At 42.6% G+C, this 16,661-nt stretch overlaps 1 protein-coding gene across 2 annotated transcripts in view; it reads left to right on the forward strand.

The window, feature by feature from the left end:
• The window catches only part of ENTPD1 (ectonucleoside triphosphate diphosphohydrolase 1), a 94,065-nt gene that overhangs the window by 60,954 nt on the left and 16,450 nt on the right, over nucleotides 1–16,661 (forward strand). For both annotated transcript variants that reach the window (XM_032312278.1, XM_032312277.1), the window contains exons 3-7: nucleotides 3,253–3,370; nucleotides 5,923–6,073; nucleotides 7,930–8,089; nucleotides 9,004–9,243; nucleotides 10,780–11,037. In XM_032312278.1, coding sequence (XP_032168169.1) covers nucleotides 3,253–3,370; nucleotides 5,923–6,073; nucleotides 7,930–8,089; nucleotides 9,004–9,243; nucleotides 10,780–11,037 — 927 coding nt within the window. The remainder of the gene's footprint in view (nucleotides 1–3,252; nucleotides 3,371–5,922; nucleotides 6,074–7,929; nucleotides 8,090–9,003; nucleotides 9,244–10,779; nucleotides 11,038–16,661) is intronic.

The following is a 16,661-nucleotide window of genomic DNA, read 5'->3' on the forward strand; positions in this document are numbered from 1 at the left end:
CCTAGGGGAATGTCAGATCTCTTCATCACCACACATATATTTAATTTTTCTTTAATGTATAGAATGTACTCACAGGCCTTTTAAAAATATGAGCTACAGAGAAACACTGGATAGGAGTGTTAGCATGGTGTAAGGCACAGCTTTGGTCAAAACCTTTCTGTTGGGTAGAGATTTTTATTTTAAACAGAATTCTGTCATCATGGAGTCAGGGCAATGCTGGCTCAAACAAAGTTAGGCAAGCTTCTCTACTGCCAGATTCTCTGAAGCATTCATTACCTAGTGGGTTTGTGAGCCCAGGAGAGAGAGAGAAAGCACTCAGCATTCCCCAAACTCCTGGGAAGTCTTATTTGCCTAGATCCTTGCAGGCTTAGTGTTTTCTGGAACATGCATTGGAAAATGCTGGTATGGTGAAAAGTAACAAAAGATGGCGGCTACCCGGGCTCTAGATGGGTCTTTGAAGGCTTTCACCTTCTGTACTTCTTAGGTAGGTCCTTGAACTCTACTGGACACGGTCTCTCATCTCTCAAATAAGAAGATTATGTAGAATAAACTTATAGCTCTAAGATGGGCCAGCTATGAAAATGAGTAAATATGCTGAGTTTTACAACAATGAAAGGCAAACTTCCAAAATGCCCAAACAGAATTTTCACACAATCAAGCTTTTATCTGTCCCTCAAGCTGCAAACTGTTTCCTAAGAGAAAAAATATTTGGCACAATTCGGCAGGTTAGCATTCCAGTCCACTGTATACATAAGGTGGAAAGCCCTCAGCTCCTGTGTGACAGAATACACCACACCTCCCGCTCAAACACTTGATAAACTAAATGTAGCAAAAACTTTCATTTCTCCACCACCTCGTTGTCTAAGACCTTCGAGAAACAGGATGATAGAAGGAAGGCTGGTTCCTTTGCTCTGTTGGAAGGGTGACTTTCATGTCAACAAAGAATAGAATGTCCTGATCCCAGATAAAGGCTGCTTGCTTACTGCTGCTGCCTCAGATTTTATCATAGGCCACTGTGGTTGGAATATTTTCTGGCAGCAAGAATTCACAGACCCTCCTAGGAAACAACAGAATTTTCTGCTGTGTAAACTCTCAGCCTCTCTCGACCCCAGGAGGCTGCCCATGGTTCCAAAGGCCCCAGACGCCAGGCATTCCCCGATGGGCCTGCAACAGTCACGACCTAAGTCATTGGTTTCCTCTCACTGCAAGCCTGTTTACGGAGGAGTCTATCCAGCTTGCTCTCTCGCCAAGTATAAAGGCTTTTTTCTTTTTAAGGTCATAATGTTCCTTGCCATAGGGAGTCCTGTTGTGCCTAACTAGGCTGAGAACACTAGAGGTTGCAGAAGGCCAAGGATCTGCCCTCTGCTGCACACTGATATTCTCATCTGGAGAAACAGAATAAAGCTTGACACCAAGCAAACTCAGCTATTAACTATTGCCAGTGGTCCAAGGAGATCTCTTGAATCCTCATTCTTCTTTCCTCCCTGGAAGATCTTAGGTTCTTAACAGGTAATAAGACAGTATGGGAGACTATATATCAAATGACTGCTGATTTAAGCATTATCAAGAGGCAGATGGCACTTGGAGGTCCACAGCAACAAAGTGTGTTGGGAGTGGCTAGCTCACACTTTAGGCGTGCCTCCTTTTTCTCTTCCTTCTGCTTCCCTGTTTACTTTCTTCCATGTTTCTCTCTAGGAGAGGGATAATAAATTAAAGTACAGGTACTATCATGCTCTCCTTACAAGCCCCATGGCATTTTTTCCTGATTAAACTCAGGGGTGTAACCAAAGATGAACATTAAATGATCAAAAAGAGCATTCGGCAGTCTACTCCTACGTAAATACCCCAAATAAATGAGCTTATATCCAAAGAATGACATGGGCAAGGATGTTCCCGGGGACTATGTTCCCAATAGTGCTGAACTGGAAGCAACTCAAATGTCATCAACAGTAGAATGGATAAAAACATAGTGCATATAATGAATAGGAACTATTGTATAGCAATGAAGAGGGATGAACTATGGCTGCGCACAGTCAGGATGCATCTAAGAGACAGGGCAGAGCAGAAGAAGCTAGACATAGAGGAGGCACGCTGTGTGAGTCCCTTTACGGCAGCTCAAAGATAGGCAAAACTCATCCGTGGGGACAGAAACCAAGACAATGGTTACCCTCAGGAGGAACGTACTGAGAGGGGCAGTAGAAAACATTCTGAATCTTGATCTTGGTGGTGTGGTGTAAATGGGTGTGCACATATGCCAGAATTCACTGGGATGCACTTTGCTGTAGTTATCCCGCACTAAAAGTCTTTAAAAACTATTGTTCTGCCCTTGCTCCTATGTTTCTCTGTATATGGAGCATAAGATCTTGGGTCTAACTCTGATCCAAATCCAGGCTCTCTCACCAATTAGCTGTGTATCTTGAGTAAACTACTTAACCTCTTTGTTCTTTAATTTCTCACATATATAGCAGGGATAAACAGAGTACCTACCCTACAGGACTGTTCTGAGGGTTAAATCAGAGAACTCTCAGGAAAAGTTTCATGCGACACCTGCCCAGTACATTTAATATTCTCATGAAATGTGATGTGGAGACTTGGCTCTTTCGCCTTTCGCCTCTGACCAATGAGTTCTTTCTCATACTGTCTTTCCCCTTCTTTCTTCCCACCTTTTCCTCTTTATTCTTCCTTTGATCTCTCAGTCATAAGAGCCCAAAACATGAAAATACTTATCTTTTAAAATGTATTAAATACAATGTATAGTTATATTCATAATGATCAGTAGTGAGGCTCAGGCCCCACCCTGGGTAAGGCCTGGAAAATTCTAACATGCCACCAGCACTACGAGCCATGATTCTAGAGAGACTGGTGTCCTGGTAGTTCTTATGACCAGGGCAACACCAGGCCACCCCTCCCCATGTTCATCTTGAATTAAAATATGTCTCCTCAGGGCATCTGGGTGGCTAAGTGGGTTAAAGCCTCTGCTTTCAGCTCAGGTCATGATCCCAAGGTCCTGGGATCAAGCCCTGCACTGGGCTCTCTGCTCAGCAGGAAGCCTGCCTCCCCCCCACCCCGCCCCACCTGCCTGTCTGTCTACCTGTGATCTCTGTCTGTCAAATAAATAAATAAAATCTTTTAAAAAATATGTCTCCTCGTGTTTTTGAAGACTCTCGTCTTTGTTTCCTTCTGTTGCAAGCTGAGTATGGGGAAGCATAATGTAATCCTGGTAAGTTCTTGACTTGTTGTTTTTCCCCTCAGTATGGGATTGTGCTGGATGCAGGCTCTTCTCACACAAGTTTGTACATCTATAAGTGGCCAGCAGAAAAGGAGAACGACACAGGGGTGGTGCACCAGGTAACAGAGTGCAAGCTGAAAGGTAAGAGGAAGGAAAAGGGGAGGGAGACAGTGGGGGATGAGAGGAACATATGTGAGAACATGTATGGCAGGTGGGGGGAAATACATGAGAAAAAGGACATTCAGAACACCGTGGGGCAGCTGCTGCTGTTATTTTATTGTCATTACACAAATAATATGAAATCAGTCCTGAATGATGAAGCCCTTGAAGAAGAAACAAATGTAAAAGTCGTCAGGTCATAGTGGCTCCCATCACACATCTGTGTGTTACGCACCAAGTATGGAAAATGCATGATTTCATCTTCATGGTCTCCCTGGGAGATATGTCCTACTGTTCCCTTTTTTTTTTTTTTTTTTTTTAAATGAGGGCACTGACATAGAGAGAGCGTATGCCACTTGTTAAGGTTGCTTGAGCTAGTAAGTGATGGAACTGGGGTTCAAGTGGAGATCTGCCCAGTTTTGAACCCGCGACTTCTCCAGTGGCTCTCAAATTTGAATCTGCAGCAGAGCCAACTGGAGGGTTTTTAAAAACACAGACGCTGGGTCCCACCACCAGAGTTTCTGATGCAGTAGGTGTGGGACAGGCCCCAGAATCTGCATTTCTTATAGGTTCCCAGGTGATGTTGATGCTGTTGGTCCAAAGAATTGTTGCCCTTAGTCTTTATCCTCTAAGCTACAGCTTGGAAGAAATCACAGATTTCTAGGGCTGGAGCTTGCAGATCATTTATTTTTTTATTTATTTATTTTTTAAAGATTTTATTTATTTATTTGACAGAGAGAGATCACAAGTAGGCAGAGAGGCAGGCAGAGAGAGAGAGAGAGGAAAGCAGGCTCTCCGCTCAGCAGAGAGCCCGATGCGGGACTCGATCCCAGGACCCTGGGATCATGACCTGAGCCGAAGGCAGCCGCTTAACCCACTGAGCCACCCAGGTGCCCCGCTTGCAGATCATTTAAATCTTATTTTCAAAGAAGGAAGCAAAAACCTGGGAGACTAGTGACTTACAAGTAGCAACAAACCCAGGACAAGAGTCTAGGTCTCTTTCTTGCACTCCATGCTTCCTTCTATCGGAATCACCACATTACAGATTGATTTTTTTCCTCCCTAGTTTTCTTCTAAACTCACAGAAGTTAATGTTGTCAGTTCAGCCCTTTCCACTCCCTCCACTCAGCACCCCAGTATGTACTGAGTGTTACTGCACCGCACTGTCTTCTCTGACCTTGATCTCTCTGGGCCTTTTGAGGTAGGGTCCCACTATTTCGTAGACAGGTATCTTAGCTCCCAGAAGACTGACTTTTACTTTGATGGTCTGTGAGGTCCCCCAATTTTCAAAGTGTCCCAAGAAAGCGGTAGAGAGAAGATGTTTCCAAGGAGCAAGTCATTTTACCCAGGAGCCTGATATCCTCAGACATTGGCCCCAACCGTTGTGAGACAGAAGGTTGAGCATTTCTTAAGCCCAAATCCCTCTTTTTTTTTTTTTTTTTTTTGCTTCTATTTAATTCATTGCTTTCCATTTTTTAAGAAATGTTGGTATTTTTTTTTTTAAATCCAGCAGCTATCTTTTTTTCTGAGACTCATTCCAGATATGTCTGGCCAAAGAAGTGCAGGACTTCTCCCCTCTCAAAAGAGAGAGTTCTCTAGTCAAATATTTAGATGAAAGGTGGGTGGAAAAAATTCTTAAAGGCCAGAATTTTTTAATCAAAACAGTTACCTGATAACTTAGAGCTGCTCTTTTCATTACTGTTAAACCGGCTTTTTAAAAATCTGTGAAAGATATGGATCACATATCTGGCCAAAAATCTTTAATGCACATTTTCACTAAAGTGTAGATGTTTATTTTAATTTAAAGAGAGCTGAGATTGTTAAGCATAACTTACAAAAAAAAAAAAAGTTCTTAGCAACAGTTAGTTTTGCTCTGGAATCGAAAAAACAGTTTTACTAGGGAAACCAGGTTTTCAGGGAGGAAAAATTGCCAAGGAGACATGGATTCTGTACATATTTATTCTAATAAAGGAAGAAACTCTGCTTCAGAAATTTCAGGGGACTGTCGATGTTCACATAGCTAGTTAGCAGCCGTTACTGTCTTTTCAGTAAAAGCCAGTGTGCCTGGTGTTTATTTTCATTTTTCTAAATTTCTTATTTCTCCTTTTAGGTCTTCTAGGAATTAGTGTTATTAGTTACAGTTTTGTAGAAAAAACATCAAAAAGCAGATCTATAGGGTAACTATAAGAGCCCCATTTAATTTTTTTAATTCAATTTTTTATTTAAATTCTAGTTATTCCCCCTTAAAAATGTGAGAACCTATTAGGGAGATTATGCAATTGAATGTGAAAATTGCGCTATCCAGCGGCAAAATTACTGAACAATGACAGACCCAGCCCGAGGTCTGAAAATAGATCCTACCAAGGCCAGGTTCAGAGAGTTACCCTCAAAGTATAGCAACCTAACCTACATTATATCAAGAAATTGTCTTCTTTGGTTTTCTCAAAAAATGCCACTGTTTTGCTCTAATACTGCCCAGGGGTGTCCTGTACATTTAAAAAAAGATTGTCATTTGCTTCTATATCTTTCCTTAGGTCCTGGAATCTCAGGATATGCTCAAAAATTAAGTGAAATAGACACTTATTTGACAGCATGCATGGTAAGAGCCACTCAAGTGGTTCCAAAGTCCCGGCACCAAGAGACCCCTGTTTACTTGGGAGCGACGGCAGGCATGCGTTTGCTCAGGTATTATAGCACATGGGGACACACTGTCGGGGGTTAGGCTGGTAGTGTGAGAGCCTCTGAAGTTATGGGATAGCACCACGCTTCCCTAACACTCCACCTTCTAAACATCCTACATGTCCACACTGCAGGAAGAAAATCTCAGTAAGTGGGTACAACTCCCAAACTCTTAGTATGTGTAATGATGGGAGTCCAAGTGTGTAAAAGAAAAAGTCCTCCTGCCCATCGCCCTGCAGAGAATTCAAGGGGGCTGGGGCACAAAGAGCAATGTTGAGCCTGTGTTCTCTGGGATTTGAGGCTACCAAGTTAGCCATCCAGTATCTAGGAGGAGAAAGACCAGAGGAGAGCCACAGATGTCCCAAGACCCAAATAATCACAAGTAGCACATCTTCTTTGGTCACCGCTTAGTACCCATATGGGAGATGAGAGTTTCGATACGGGTCATCAGTTCTTTAGCAGAGGAGTGCTCAGAGATACTATGGGAGCATAGTTGGCCCTGCTCAGAATGGGACAAGAGTACACTTGAGCTGAATCACAAAGGATGAGTTGGAGGGCGGGCAAAGGGCATATTAGAGGTGGAGAAGATGTCACACATTCCATTACCCATGTTTCTTCCACATCTGCTTTGTGGCAGACACTGTTCCAAGTGCTGGGGATACAGGAGTGAAGAGAACAAAGTCCCTGTCTTCCTGAAGCTTGTGTTCTAGTAGACGTGCAAAGGCAGGGATGAGTGAGAGACCAGGGCATATTCAGAGGACTATAAATAGTTCTGCATAGATAGAACATAGGCTACATATAGTAAAAAAAAATAATAAAAAAATGATGAAGCAGTTTGTATTTGTTGAGCCCTTGCTATGTTGTTAGACCTGTGCTTAGTCATCATAACTCTATGAAGAGGCATTATTAACTATTATTAACCAGATAAGGAAGCCGTGACTTACAAATGTTGGGTAAGTCACCCCCAGGTCAGTCACATGCCTGGTAAGTTGTAAAGCCAGGATTCTGAGTGGAATTCCAAAGAGGCAGGGGCCAGCTCACAAAGTGGCTTGTGGGCCAGGCTGGGAATTTGGTGTTCGTCTGAGAGATAATGGGAAGCTGTTGGTCACACTGGGAGAGAGGTGGATTGGGAGTGGGAGAAGGGGAGGAAAACTGGGGACAGGGAAGCCAGGCGTAGGATGTGAAGCTATTCAGATGAGTGTTGAGAGGGTTCAGTGCTGGTTGGAAGGCAGCATCTCTGGCCCAGAGCCTCTCAGTGTTGGGAGTAATTGCATCCCATTTTCACTAGGACAACACTGGAAGATTCCTTCTTTAGGTCTCAACATCTCAGACAGACCCAGGAACTGAGGTACAATATGAGGCAGACTTTTTTTCCCCAGTCTGGCCCCCCAGTGGAGGTTGGGTATCTGTCTCAGGACATTTGCCACCTGGTATCTGCCATAATTAAAAACCTCAAGCAGAGCCTGACTCCGGAACCAGCTGGAAGCCACCAGTGATAGCTAATGTAGCATTTGTCATCTCCAGATGTAGTGATTAAACAACATCCAGCCACCACCACCACAAAAATGAAAATTACTTTGATAATATTTAGGAGCAACCAAAAAAAAATGGTATTTTTAGGAAGAGCAGTCTATGTAGGGACAGGAAGGATCTGGATTTGGAGAGGAGGGCCAAAAGACTAGTTCTGCCTCACCCAAAAGGAGGGCTCCTCAGACAGCCTCAGACAGATGGCACCTCCATCCCTTCGTTTATTCCAGGGAGTTAGGATTCGCTTCCTAGGAGAACTGCTGGAAGCCGTGACTAAAAGGAGTACTTGTAGTTATTCAAGCAAAACTGGTAAACACAGCTCTTCCTTTGCACAGGATAGAAAATGAGCAGTTGGCAGACAAGGTCCTGGCTGTGGTGGCGAGGAGCCTCAGCAACTACCACTTTGACTTCCAGGGTGCCAGAATCATCACCGGCCAAGAGGAAGGTGCCTATGGCTGGATTACCATCAACTACCTGCTGGGCAAATTCACTCAGGTGATCATCTCGCACCCAGGGAGGTGGCTCCCCAGGGTGGGGGGGGGGATGTCAATGCCATTGTGGTCTTAGGCAGTATAGGGATCTGTAGCCAGAATGAATGCTGGGTGAATGGACACGTTAATTTATCCCCACATTTGCAAGAATTTTATTACAAGAACTTTTCCTTTTGGAGAATAAGGAAATCATATCTTCACCTTAGGGAGGCAGAGAGGAAATTAAATATCTATCATTAAAAATAAGAATAGCTAATATTTGCCTAGTGCTATGTGTCTTGTACTGTGCTAAGCACTTTTCTTTCTTTTTTTTTTTTTTTAAAGATTTTATTTATTTATTTGAGAGACAGAGATCACAAGTGGGCAGAGAGTTAGGCAGAGGGGTGGGGGAAACAGGTGCCCTGCTGAGCAGAGAGCCCAGTGTGGGGCTTGATCCTAGGACTCTGAGATCATGACCTGAGCTGAAAGCAGAGGCTTAACCCACTGAGCCACCCAGATGCCCCATAAGCACTTTTCATGTACTGTCTGATTTCATCTTCAGAACAACTACATGAGGAATTCTTTCATTTTCAAGTCTCAGATTGAGGCCTAGAGAAGGTAGTTATCTGCTCAGGGTCACATGGTTAATGAGCAAATGAGTGGAGATTTGAACTTGAGTCTTTTCGGTTCAGACTCCTTGATTGTAAACACTGACTATGCCACTTCTGTGTTGCTGCAATCTGAGCTCTATCTTTGAAGCCCCTCTTTTCCTGCTTTGCTGATGTTCCTTGTTGATCTGATGCAGACTGAGAAGCGTCCAGTGAGCTTTGTGTCACCTTATGCCTCCTTTCCCTCACCCTAGGAAGTCCCCAAGTGTAAGATACAGTGTGAAGCCGGTGTCCAGAGACTGCTACCGCTATTGACTGTACTCTCTTTCAGAAACCGAGTTGGCTCAACCTGAGGCCGAATGAAGACACTGCTCTTGAAACCTACGGGGCTTTAGACCTTGGGGGAGCCTCTACACAAATCACTTTTGTGCCGCAAGACAGCAGCATCGAGTCTCCAAGCAATGCTCTGCACTTCCGCCTCTATGGCAGGGACTACATTGTGTACACGCACAGCTTCTTGTGCTATGGGAAGGATCAAGCACTCAGGCAGAAACTGGCCAAGGACATTCAGGCAAGTATAACTGAATCCAGACCCACCCTCCCCACATCTGGGCCACCGCCCCCACATCCTGTTGTTGTCTCTTTCTACTTCAGTAATTGGTCTGAACTTGGTTACTGTACTTTCCAAACCTTCTCAAGCAGGATATCTAACTACATCTGGTCGACCCCTGTGAATCGTCCCATCCAGACATTACCTCCTGTGTTTGTTTACTGCACTTTCTCCAAGGACACGACTCAATTCCTTTCTTGCAAATAATTTCTCAGCCCTTTTAATGACTGAGAAACAATTTCTCAGTCATTTCACTGACCCTGACAGTGAAAATTACATGCTCAAGTATTGTTGGGAGGGATGGGTAATTTAAAAGCTCTTAGCACTTTTTTTTGTTTAAATACATCTTTTTAAAGATTTTATTTATTTTTTGACAGAAAGAGATCACAAGCAGGCAAAGAGGCAGGCAGAGAGAGAGAGGAGGAAGCAGGCTCCCCGCCGAGCAGAGAGCCCGACGCGGGGCTTGATCCCAGGACCCTGAGATCGTGACCCGAGCTGAAGGCAGTGGCTCAACCCACTGAGCCACCCAGACGCCCCAAATACATTTTTTATTAACATATAAGTATTATTAGCCCCAGGGATACAGCTCTTAGCACTTTTTAAGTCTCCATTTCCTACAGCAATAGAAAACAGGTTGTTAGAAACACTCTCTAAATTTCACTTAGAGAAAACACAAGAGTTTATCCATCAACACTTCGCGTTTGTCCCCAGACGCTTTTTGTCTTCTGAAGACAAGGAAAGTTAAACATACTCAAAATCATGTGAGTACCAGGCACACCCTGACAAACACACACAGAGCAAGGCTGTCACACCCAGCTGTTCCCTGTCTCCACTGAAAGGACAACCAGTTCTCTGCTCTCCTCTAAAGCTCCTGCTCTGGTTTTCAGAAGCACTGTCAATAGGTAACTCCCACTGGAATAGGGATGCTGAGAGACACCTACTGAGCCCCAAGCCTCCACCAAGGAGCCCCCTTTCTTCACACAAGCCAAGCCCCCTTTCTTCCTTTGAACATATCAGGTTGTAGGTTAAAAGTCATTTTGATACTCCTGGCTTAAATGATCTAAGGTAATTTCAAGGCATGTTGCTTCTGATTTTTTGCTTGGAGATTGGTGTGGAGGGCATGGGCAGACTTCTCCTGGAGAAATACCCAAAGCTCAGACTTGTGAGAGTCTTGAGAGATTTTCTTGTGAATCTGCTTCTGACCTATTTATTTCATTACTAACTAAGCACTAGGGGACATTTCAAACTAATGGCATTTCTGCCAGCTTGAGCTCTATTAGCTTTCTATGAATAGCAAAAGTTCATTCACATCTGATACCATTTCTGGTACCTAGTATACATATCTGACTGTTCCCAAGAGTGAAAAAGGCATGGCAGGGGCATATTGATACCAATGCTAAGATATTATAAAATTCCTACACATTAGGGAAGTCAGAGTGGTGCTTTTTGTACCCAGAATGTTTGCACATGATGTCTTCAAGTGATTTTTCCATTCAGGATACAAACGGAACCCTCAGGGATCCATGCTTTCACCCTGGATACGAGACAGTAATGAACATAAGTGACCTCTACAGTAGCCCCTGCACCAAGAAATATGAGAGGACTCTTCCATTCGATCAGTTTCAAATCCAGGGCACTGGAGATTATCAACAATGCCAGAAAAGCATCCTTCAACTCTTCAACTCCAGTTACTGCCCTTACTCCCACTGTTCCTTCAATGGGATCTTCTTGCCATCACTTCACGGGGATTTTGGGGTAAGTTTGTAAAATAATAAGGTATATTGGTTAGGACGATTTGGGTTGCAAGTTGTGGAGTAGGTGCCTATGAAGGGTTTAAGTAGTAGGGTTATTTTTTTCCCATATGATAACAAGTCTTTAGGTAGATAATTCAGGTTAGTTCTTTGCTTTAACAATATCAGGATTTGGGATCAGCTTTTCCATTATGTTCTTGGCCTTTATTTGTGGTGCTAAGATGGCAGCTACTGTTTCACATGCAAAAAAAGAAAGAAGGAAGTTTCTGTTGATTACATTTCTGTCCCGTTTTGTAGAAGTACCAACAAATGTCTTTTTCAGATGTCATTGGCCAGAATTTGTGAAATACACACTTCTACACCAACTGTGATAAAAGGGAATGGATTACTGTGTTTGGTTTAGACTAATGACTGTTCATCCTTGGAACTGGGGAGTCTTTCCTATACATAGTGCTTTCTTCTACATGGGTGAAATCAGGAATCTGTAAGCTAGAAGAAGGAGCGGCTGTTGGGTAGGCACACCCACTGGGATCTGCTACTTGACGTCAGTGATCTGGCTTCTTAATGTCAGAAGAAGGAAAGGCAGCAGTTAGATGTCTCAGCTAAAGGCTTTCCTCTATAAACTGAAGTTAAAAACTCAAGAAATCCCAAGAAAATATTGAGGATAGCATCATTTGTATTACATTTTGAACAGCTGGGGGGCTCTTTGAATCCCAGCTCCACTTCCTTCTTAATTACTCTAAAATAAGATAAAATATTTGAGCAGAGGTAGAAGAGGTACCCCTTGATCTACTCACAATTCAAATTTCATATTTTGGTCCTGGATACAAAGCATTATTGTAATCATAGTTTAGCAGAATATTGCAAAATTCTTTACCACCAATCAAGAGTCAGTTACAGACTAAATAACATATATGCATTATCTTTTTAATTACTTAAGATATCATACATAGAAACAAAGGCTTTTGTCTGCCTTCACACTCTTTCTCCCTTTTTCAGAAAACAGCATGTGAGAAGGGAGGTTCAACTTTCCTATGGGACCCCAGAAGGAGAGGTTTCTCCCAAGTCTCCTGGCTCAGCCCATTGTTACAGAAAGAGATCCCTGAATAAAGCACAGTCCTTGTAGTAATTGTACCTGGTTTAAAATCTGGCTTTGCCACTTGAGAACTATATGAGCTCTTCATTCCTATCATCTCTGGGAAAACAACAATGGGTGGCACCGTCGATCCAGGCTTACCTTTACCATGGCCCAGACCACAGTTACTCCTCGCCTCGAGGTTCCTGAGGGAAATAACATGCCAGGACAATGCCTGGCAGAGTAATACTTGGAGATTATTTAGCTCTAAACCTAAATTCAGAACCAACTAGAACCTCACCTGGATGCCTAAGCTGGCACTGGTTGCCCATGTTGGACTTTTTTGGGCCAACACCCTTGCCTTGAATCTGCTGGATGATAGAAGAGAGGGCCATGAAAGGGAGGAAGGTGGCTAGGGATGCTGGGACAGCCAAGGGCCCTTTTCATTCCAGTCCCTGATAGGAATTACCTCTGAAGGAAAGGAAAAATACTGTTGTATATTGACCTTTTTTTTTTTTTTTAAAGATTTTATTTATTTATTTGACAGACAGAGATCACAGGTAGGCAGAGAGGCAGGCAGAGAGAGAGAGGGGGAAGCAGGCTCCCCATGGAGCAGAGAGCCTGATGCGGGGCTCAATCCCAGGACACTGGGATCATGACATGAGCCGAAGGCAGAGGCTTTAACCCACTGAGCCACCCAGGCGCCCCGTGTATTGACTTTTTAACATTTCACCTCCTGAGAAACATAGCCCAATTCCTGTCTTCAAGCTTGAGAAAACCCTTTCTGTTGAGGATGGCAGTAGTGGAATTTCTTGCCTTTGAAAGTGATTCCTCCAACCTAGGTAGGGAGAGGTAGAGTTGTAAGGGGTGAAGGAGGCTTGGGCTCCCCTGGGATGCCTTTGTTTGGTCTCTTAGTCCCTCACTGAAATTGGTCTCCTCACAGCCTTCTGAACCTCAGCTTGACAATCTTCTTGGATTAGCTCATTGCTTTCCCCTGAATAGGATCTTTTTCCTCTGAATATAGCCCTTAGGGTTAGCATGATACCTGTACCTATTCCTGCTTTGTCAGTTTCTGTTACAAAACTTGTTTTTCCCTCTGTAATTTCTCCCTAAGGTCTAAAGACTTTTTGAGCCCATTTCCTCATTTATAGAATGAGGACAGAAGTGCCTATCTCATTGCTAGTTGTGAGTGATAAGCCAATCAATGGTAGCAGACTGGTAAGTGTCTACTAACCAGCTCTCTGGGGATGTAGTGGCTGCTTTGTGACATTTGCCAGTTTATGTGGTAGAAGTACTCATACCATGGTCTAGCTTAATCAGCGGGCTCACAAAACTCTTCAGATTTTAACAGCTAGCTCTTGTGAGTGGGAAGAGCCACCTCCAGCATATCACCGCCAATAGCAGAAAGCTAACACACCCTAGCACCAGGTGGGTCCTTAGTAAGGTTATTTCTTTCTCCTAACAGCCCTTTCTCTAGGCTGTTATACCTGCAGAAGTTCCCACCGCCCAGTCCTGTGTCTGGAAGCATAACTATTTGCAACACAAAAATGCAGTTGCATTCCAATTATTTCCAGGACCAGTTAGCCTAGGTGTTCTCAAGCCACAACATTTTTAGGGAGGGACTATTTGCCACAGTTGCATTCAGCACTGGTGATTTAATTCTTACTCTGTAAATAGAGTATAAAAAGCTGTCATTTTTCTTCATTTGGCTACATTGGTTGCTAGGCAGAATCCAATTTGTAGGCAAATTAGAAACACCCAAAAGGAACAGGGAACATCTGCAGGGAATTATTTATGAGGTAATTTAGGAAATTTTTAAAAGATCACATCATATCACTTATATAAACAAGAAAGAATATAAAACAAACTCAAGAGTGAACTGGAATTAAAGAACATTAAAAACTTGTTTCCATAGGTATACATATACTTGCATGTTTATGTGTCTGTGTATTTAGCACTGAGCTTCCTACTAGCCAAGGGGAAAAAATAAGACATAATCAAATATAGTTTTCATTATGTGTGGCATACCGAGTCCCAGGGCAAAGCAGATATTCTGAAATTGATTCTCAATGATATTTTATAAAGGAGCTTTTATTAGGCAATGTCTTCAACCATATTTCTTAAAATAGCAATTTCTTATAGCAACTGTAACCTAGAGGCATAATATTAAAAAGCCAACTCAGTCATAGCAATTCTGTGATGGACTAAGGCAATAGAGGTCTTTGATAGATCCTCAACTTGATAGAAAGAAAGAATTCAGAGTGGCTGGAAAAGAGGAGACATACATCTTTCAGGTCGTCTTCCATAAATATTATCTAAGCTGGAAGCTGGAAGATGAGGAGCTGAACTTCTGAGGCTCTATGTTCTCTAACGATGGCCTAGAGTGTTACTATTTTCAGTTGCTGCTTAAATATGGGCCCACAGGTTATAGACACCAATCAAGTAAAGGTTTACATAGTAATATTAATCCCTAATTTGGAAATTAAGAAGCTGATCAGAGATTTTGACCTCAGTAGTATACGGCATAGGGCATCTCCCCAGTCCCTAAAGGCAAGGTCATGGATTCTTAGAAATGAGTCAGCATTTCCCTTGAGAATCACCTTTGGAGGTGCCTGGGTGGCTCAGTTGGTTAAGCGTCTGCTTTCAGCTTGGGCCATGATCCTGGGGTCCTGGGATCGAGTCCCATGTTGGGCTCCCTGCTTAAGCAGGGAGCCTGCTTCTCCCTCTGTCTGTTGCTCCCGCTGCTTGTGCTCTTTCTTTCTCACCCTCTCTGTCAAATAAATAAAAATCTTAAAAAAAAAATAGTAGCATTCTGAATAGGGCTAAGGTTTTTCTTTCATTACATAATATAAATAAATCAAGGAAAAAATATTCATCCTAAACCTCACCAACCCATCCCATTAACACTTAATTTTTCTTGATTAAATTCTAATGCATGTTAGTGTAAGGAATATTCCACCCTAGAAGAGACCTTTCCAAGGGATTTAAGAGGCCAGATTAGATATTAAACTCAAGTGAGTGGGTTTCTGAAGAGCATATGCAGACAGGAAAACCATCAGGCCTTGACACATGGAACACTTTGAGAAAGACTGACAGATAAAATGAAAAAATAAATACGAATATGAGTATGAATGGGCTGGTTCTGGAGCAGAGGAAGAGAAAGAGATGACCTTACTCTGGAGCACAACTGTCCAAGAAAGAAAGATGAATGGACACATTCCCAGCTCAGACAGCAAGCAGGATCTGCTCTTGATTCTAATTCTATGACTTACTCTCTACTGTGGCTGCAGAGAAATTAGTCATTTTTATAGTCTATTATATATGGAATATGAAATAAAAATAACATTATTATCTGAGAAATTTTAAAAAATCTATAAAAGAGAGAGTTTAAAAACCTTACTTCAAATTTGATTCAGATGTTTGTCATAGTTAGAAGGGCATATTTGTATTTATTTTGTTTTTCTATTCCTTATATAATGGCATCATTCTACAGTTGCATGTTGTTCATTTGATTCTACTTTGAGAGAGGACTTTAAACCATAACCTGCACAGTCAAGGCCAACAGCTGGAAGCAAAATATCAAGATTGTCTGGACCGGCCATTCGTGTGTGTGTGTGTGTGTGTGTGTGTGTGTGTGTGTGTGTGTTAAAATATGCATAATAGAAAATTTATCATTTTAACTACTTATAAGAGTACAGTTTTGTGGCATTACGTACTTTTACATTGTTGTACATCCATTTCCACCATCTAACTCCAAGATGTTTTTGTCTTCCCAAACAGAAACTCCACCCATTAAACAAAACACGAATTCCCCACTCCTCTTTCCCCTCAGCCCCTGGCAATCACCGTTCTACTTTGAGTCGCTATGAATTTGACTATTCCAGGTATCTCATAAAAGTGGAATCATATACTTGTCTTTTTTCACTTAGTGTAATGTCTTCAGTAGACCAGTCATTCTTAGCTCTTTAAGGGATCACAAGACTTTATGGAGAATGTATGGAAAGCTAACAATTGTCTAAGCAGGAAAATAGACATATAAAGGCATTCTGAAGTTTTTGTGTACAATTTAAAAGACATCATGATTCCTTGAGATGGACCTGTGAGCCCCATGTTAAGAGCCCTTAATCTAGAACAAAAGGTACATAGAAAGTAGAGATTAAAGTAGAGCCATGAGCCCAAGCAGGGCAATGGCTGGGACTGAATGCCACCAACAAATGTTAGAGGCTAGTCTCTTTAGAAGTATGGAAAGCAAATGTAGACACATATGCCAGAGACAAATGACTGTGAAACAGATCCTACGTCTGCCTTTAAGATGCTTCCTGCCAGGGCAGAGCGAACCTAATATCTAACAATAAAAGCAGGCAGGCCATGCTAGAGAAGTGAGTTAGCATGAGTAATCAGGTTAGATGCGGGGAGGGGAAGGGGACATGTCAGGTGGTCAGTCTGGGACAGAACTTGTGACTAGACTATAATACGTGTCCCTTCTGTGACTATGGGTGCTTCATTTAATCTTTATTCCAAAGTGCTAGCAATATGTTTTGGATTGGATCTTT

Source organism: Mustela erminea, chromosome 14 (genome assembly GCF_009829155.1).
Source record: "Mustela erminea isolate mMusErm1 chromosome 14, mMusErm1.Pri, whole genome shotgun sequence".
NCBI lineage: Eukaryota > Metazoa > Chordata > Mammalia > Carnivora > Mustelidae > Mustela > Mustela erminea.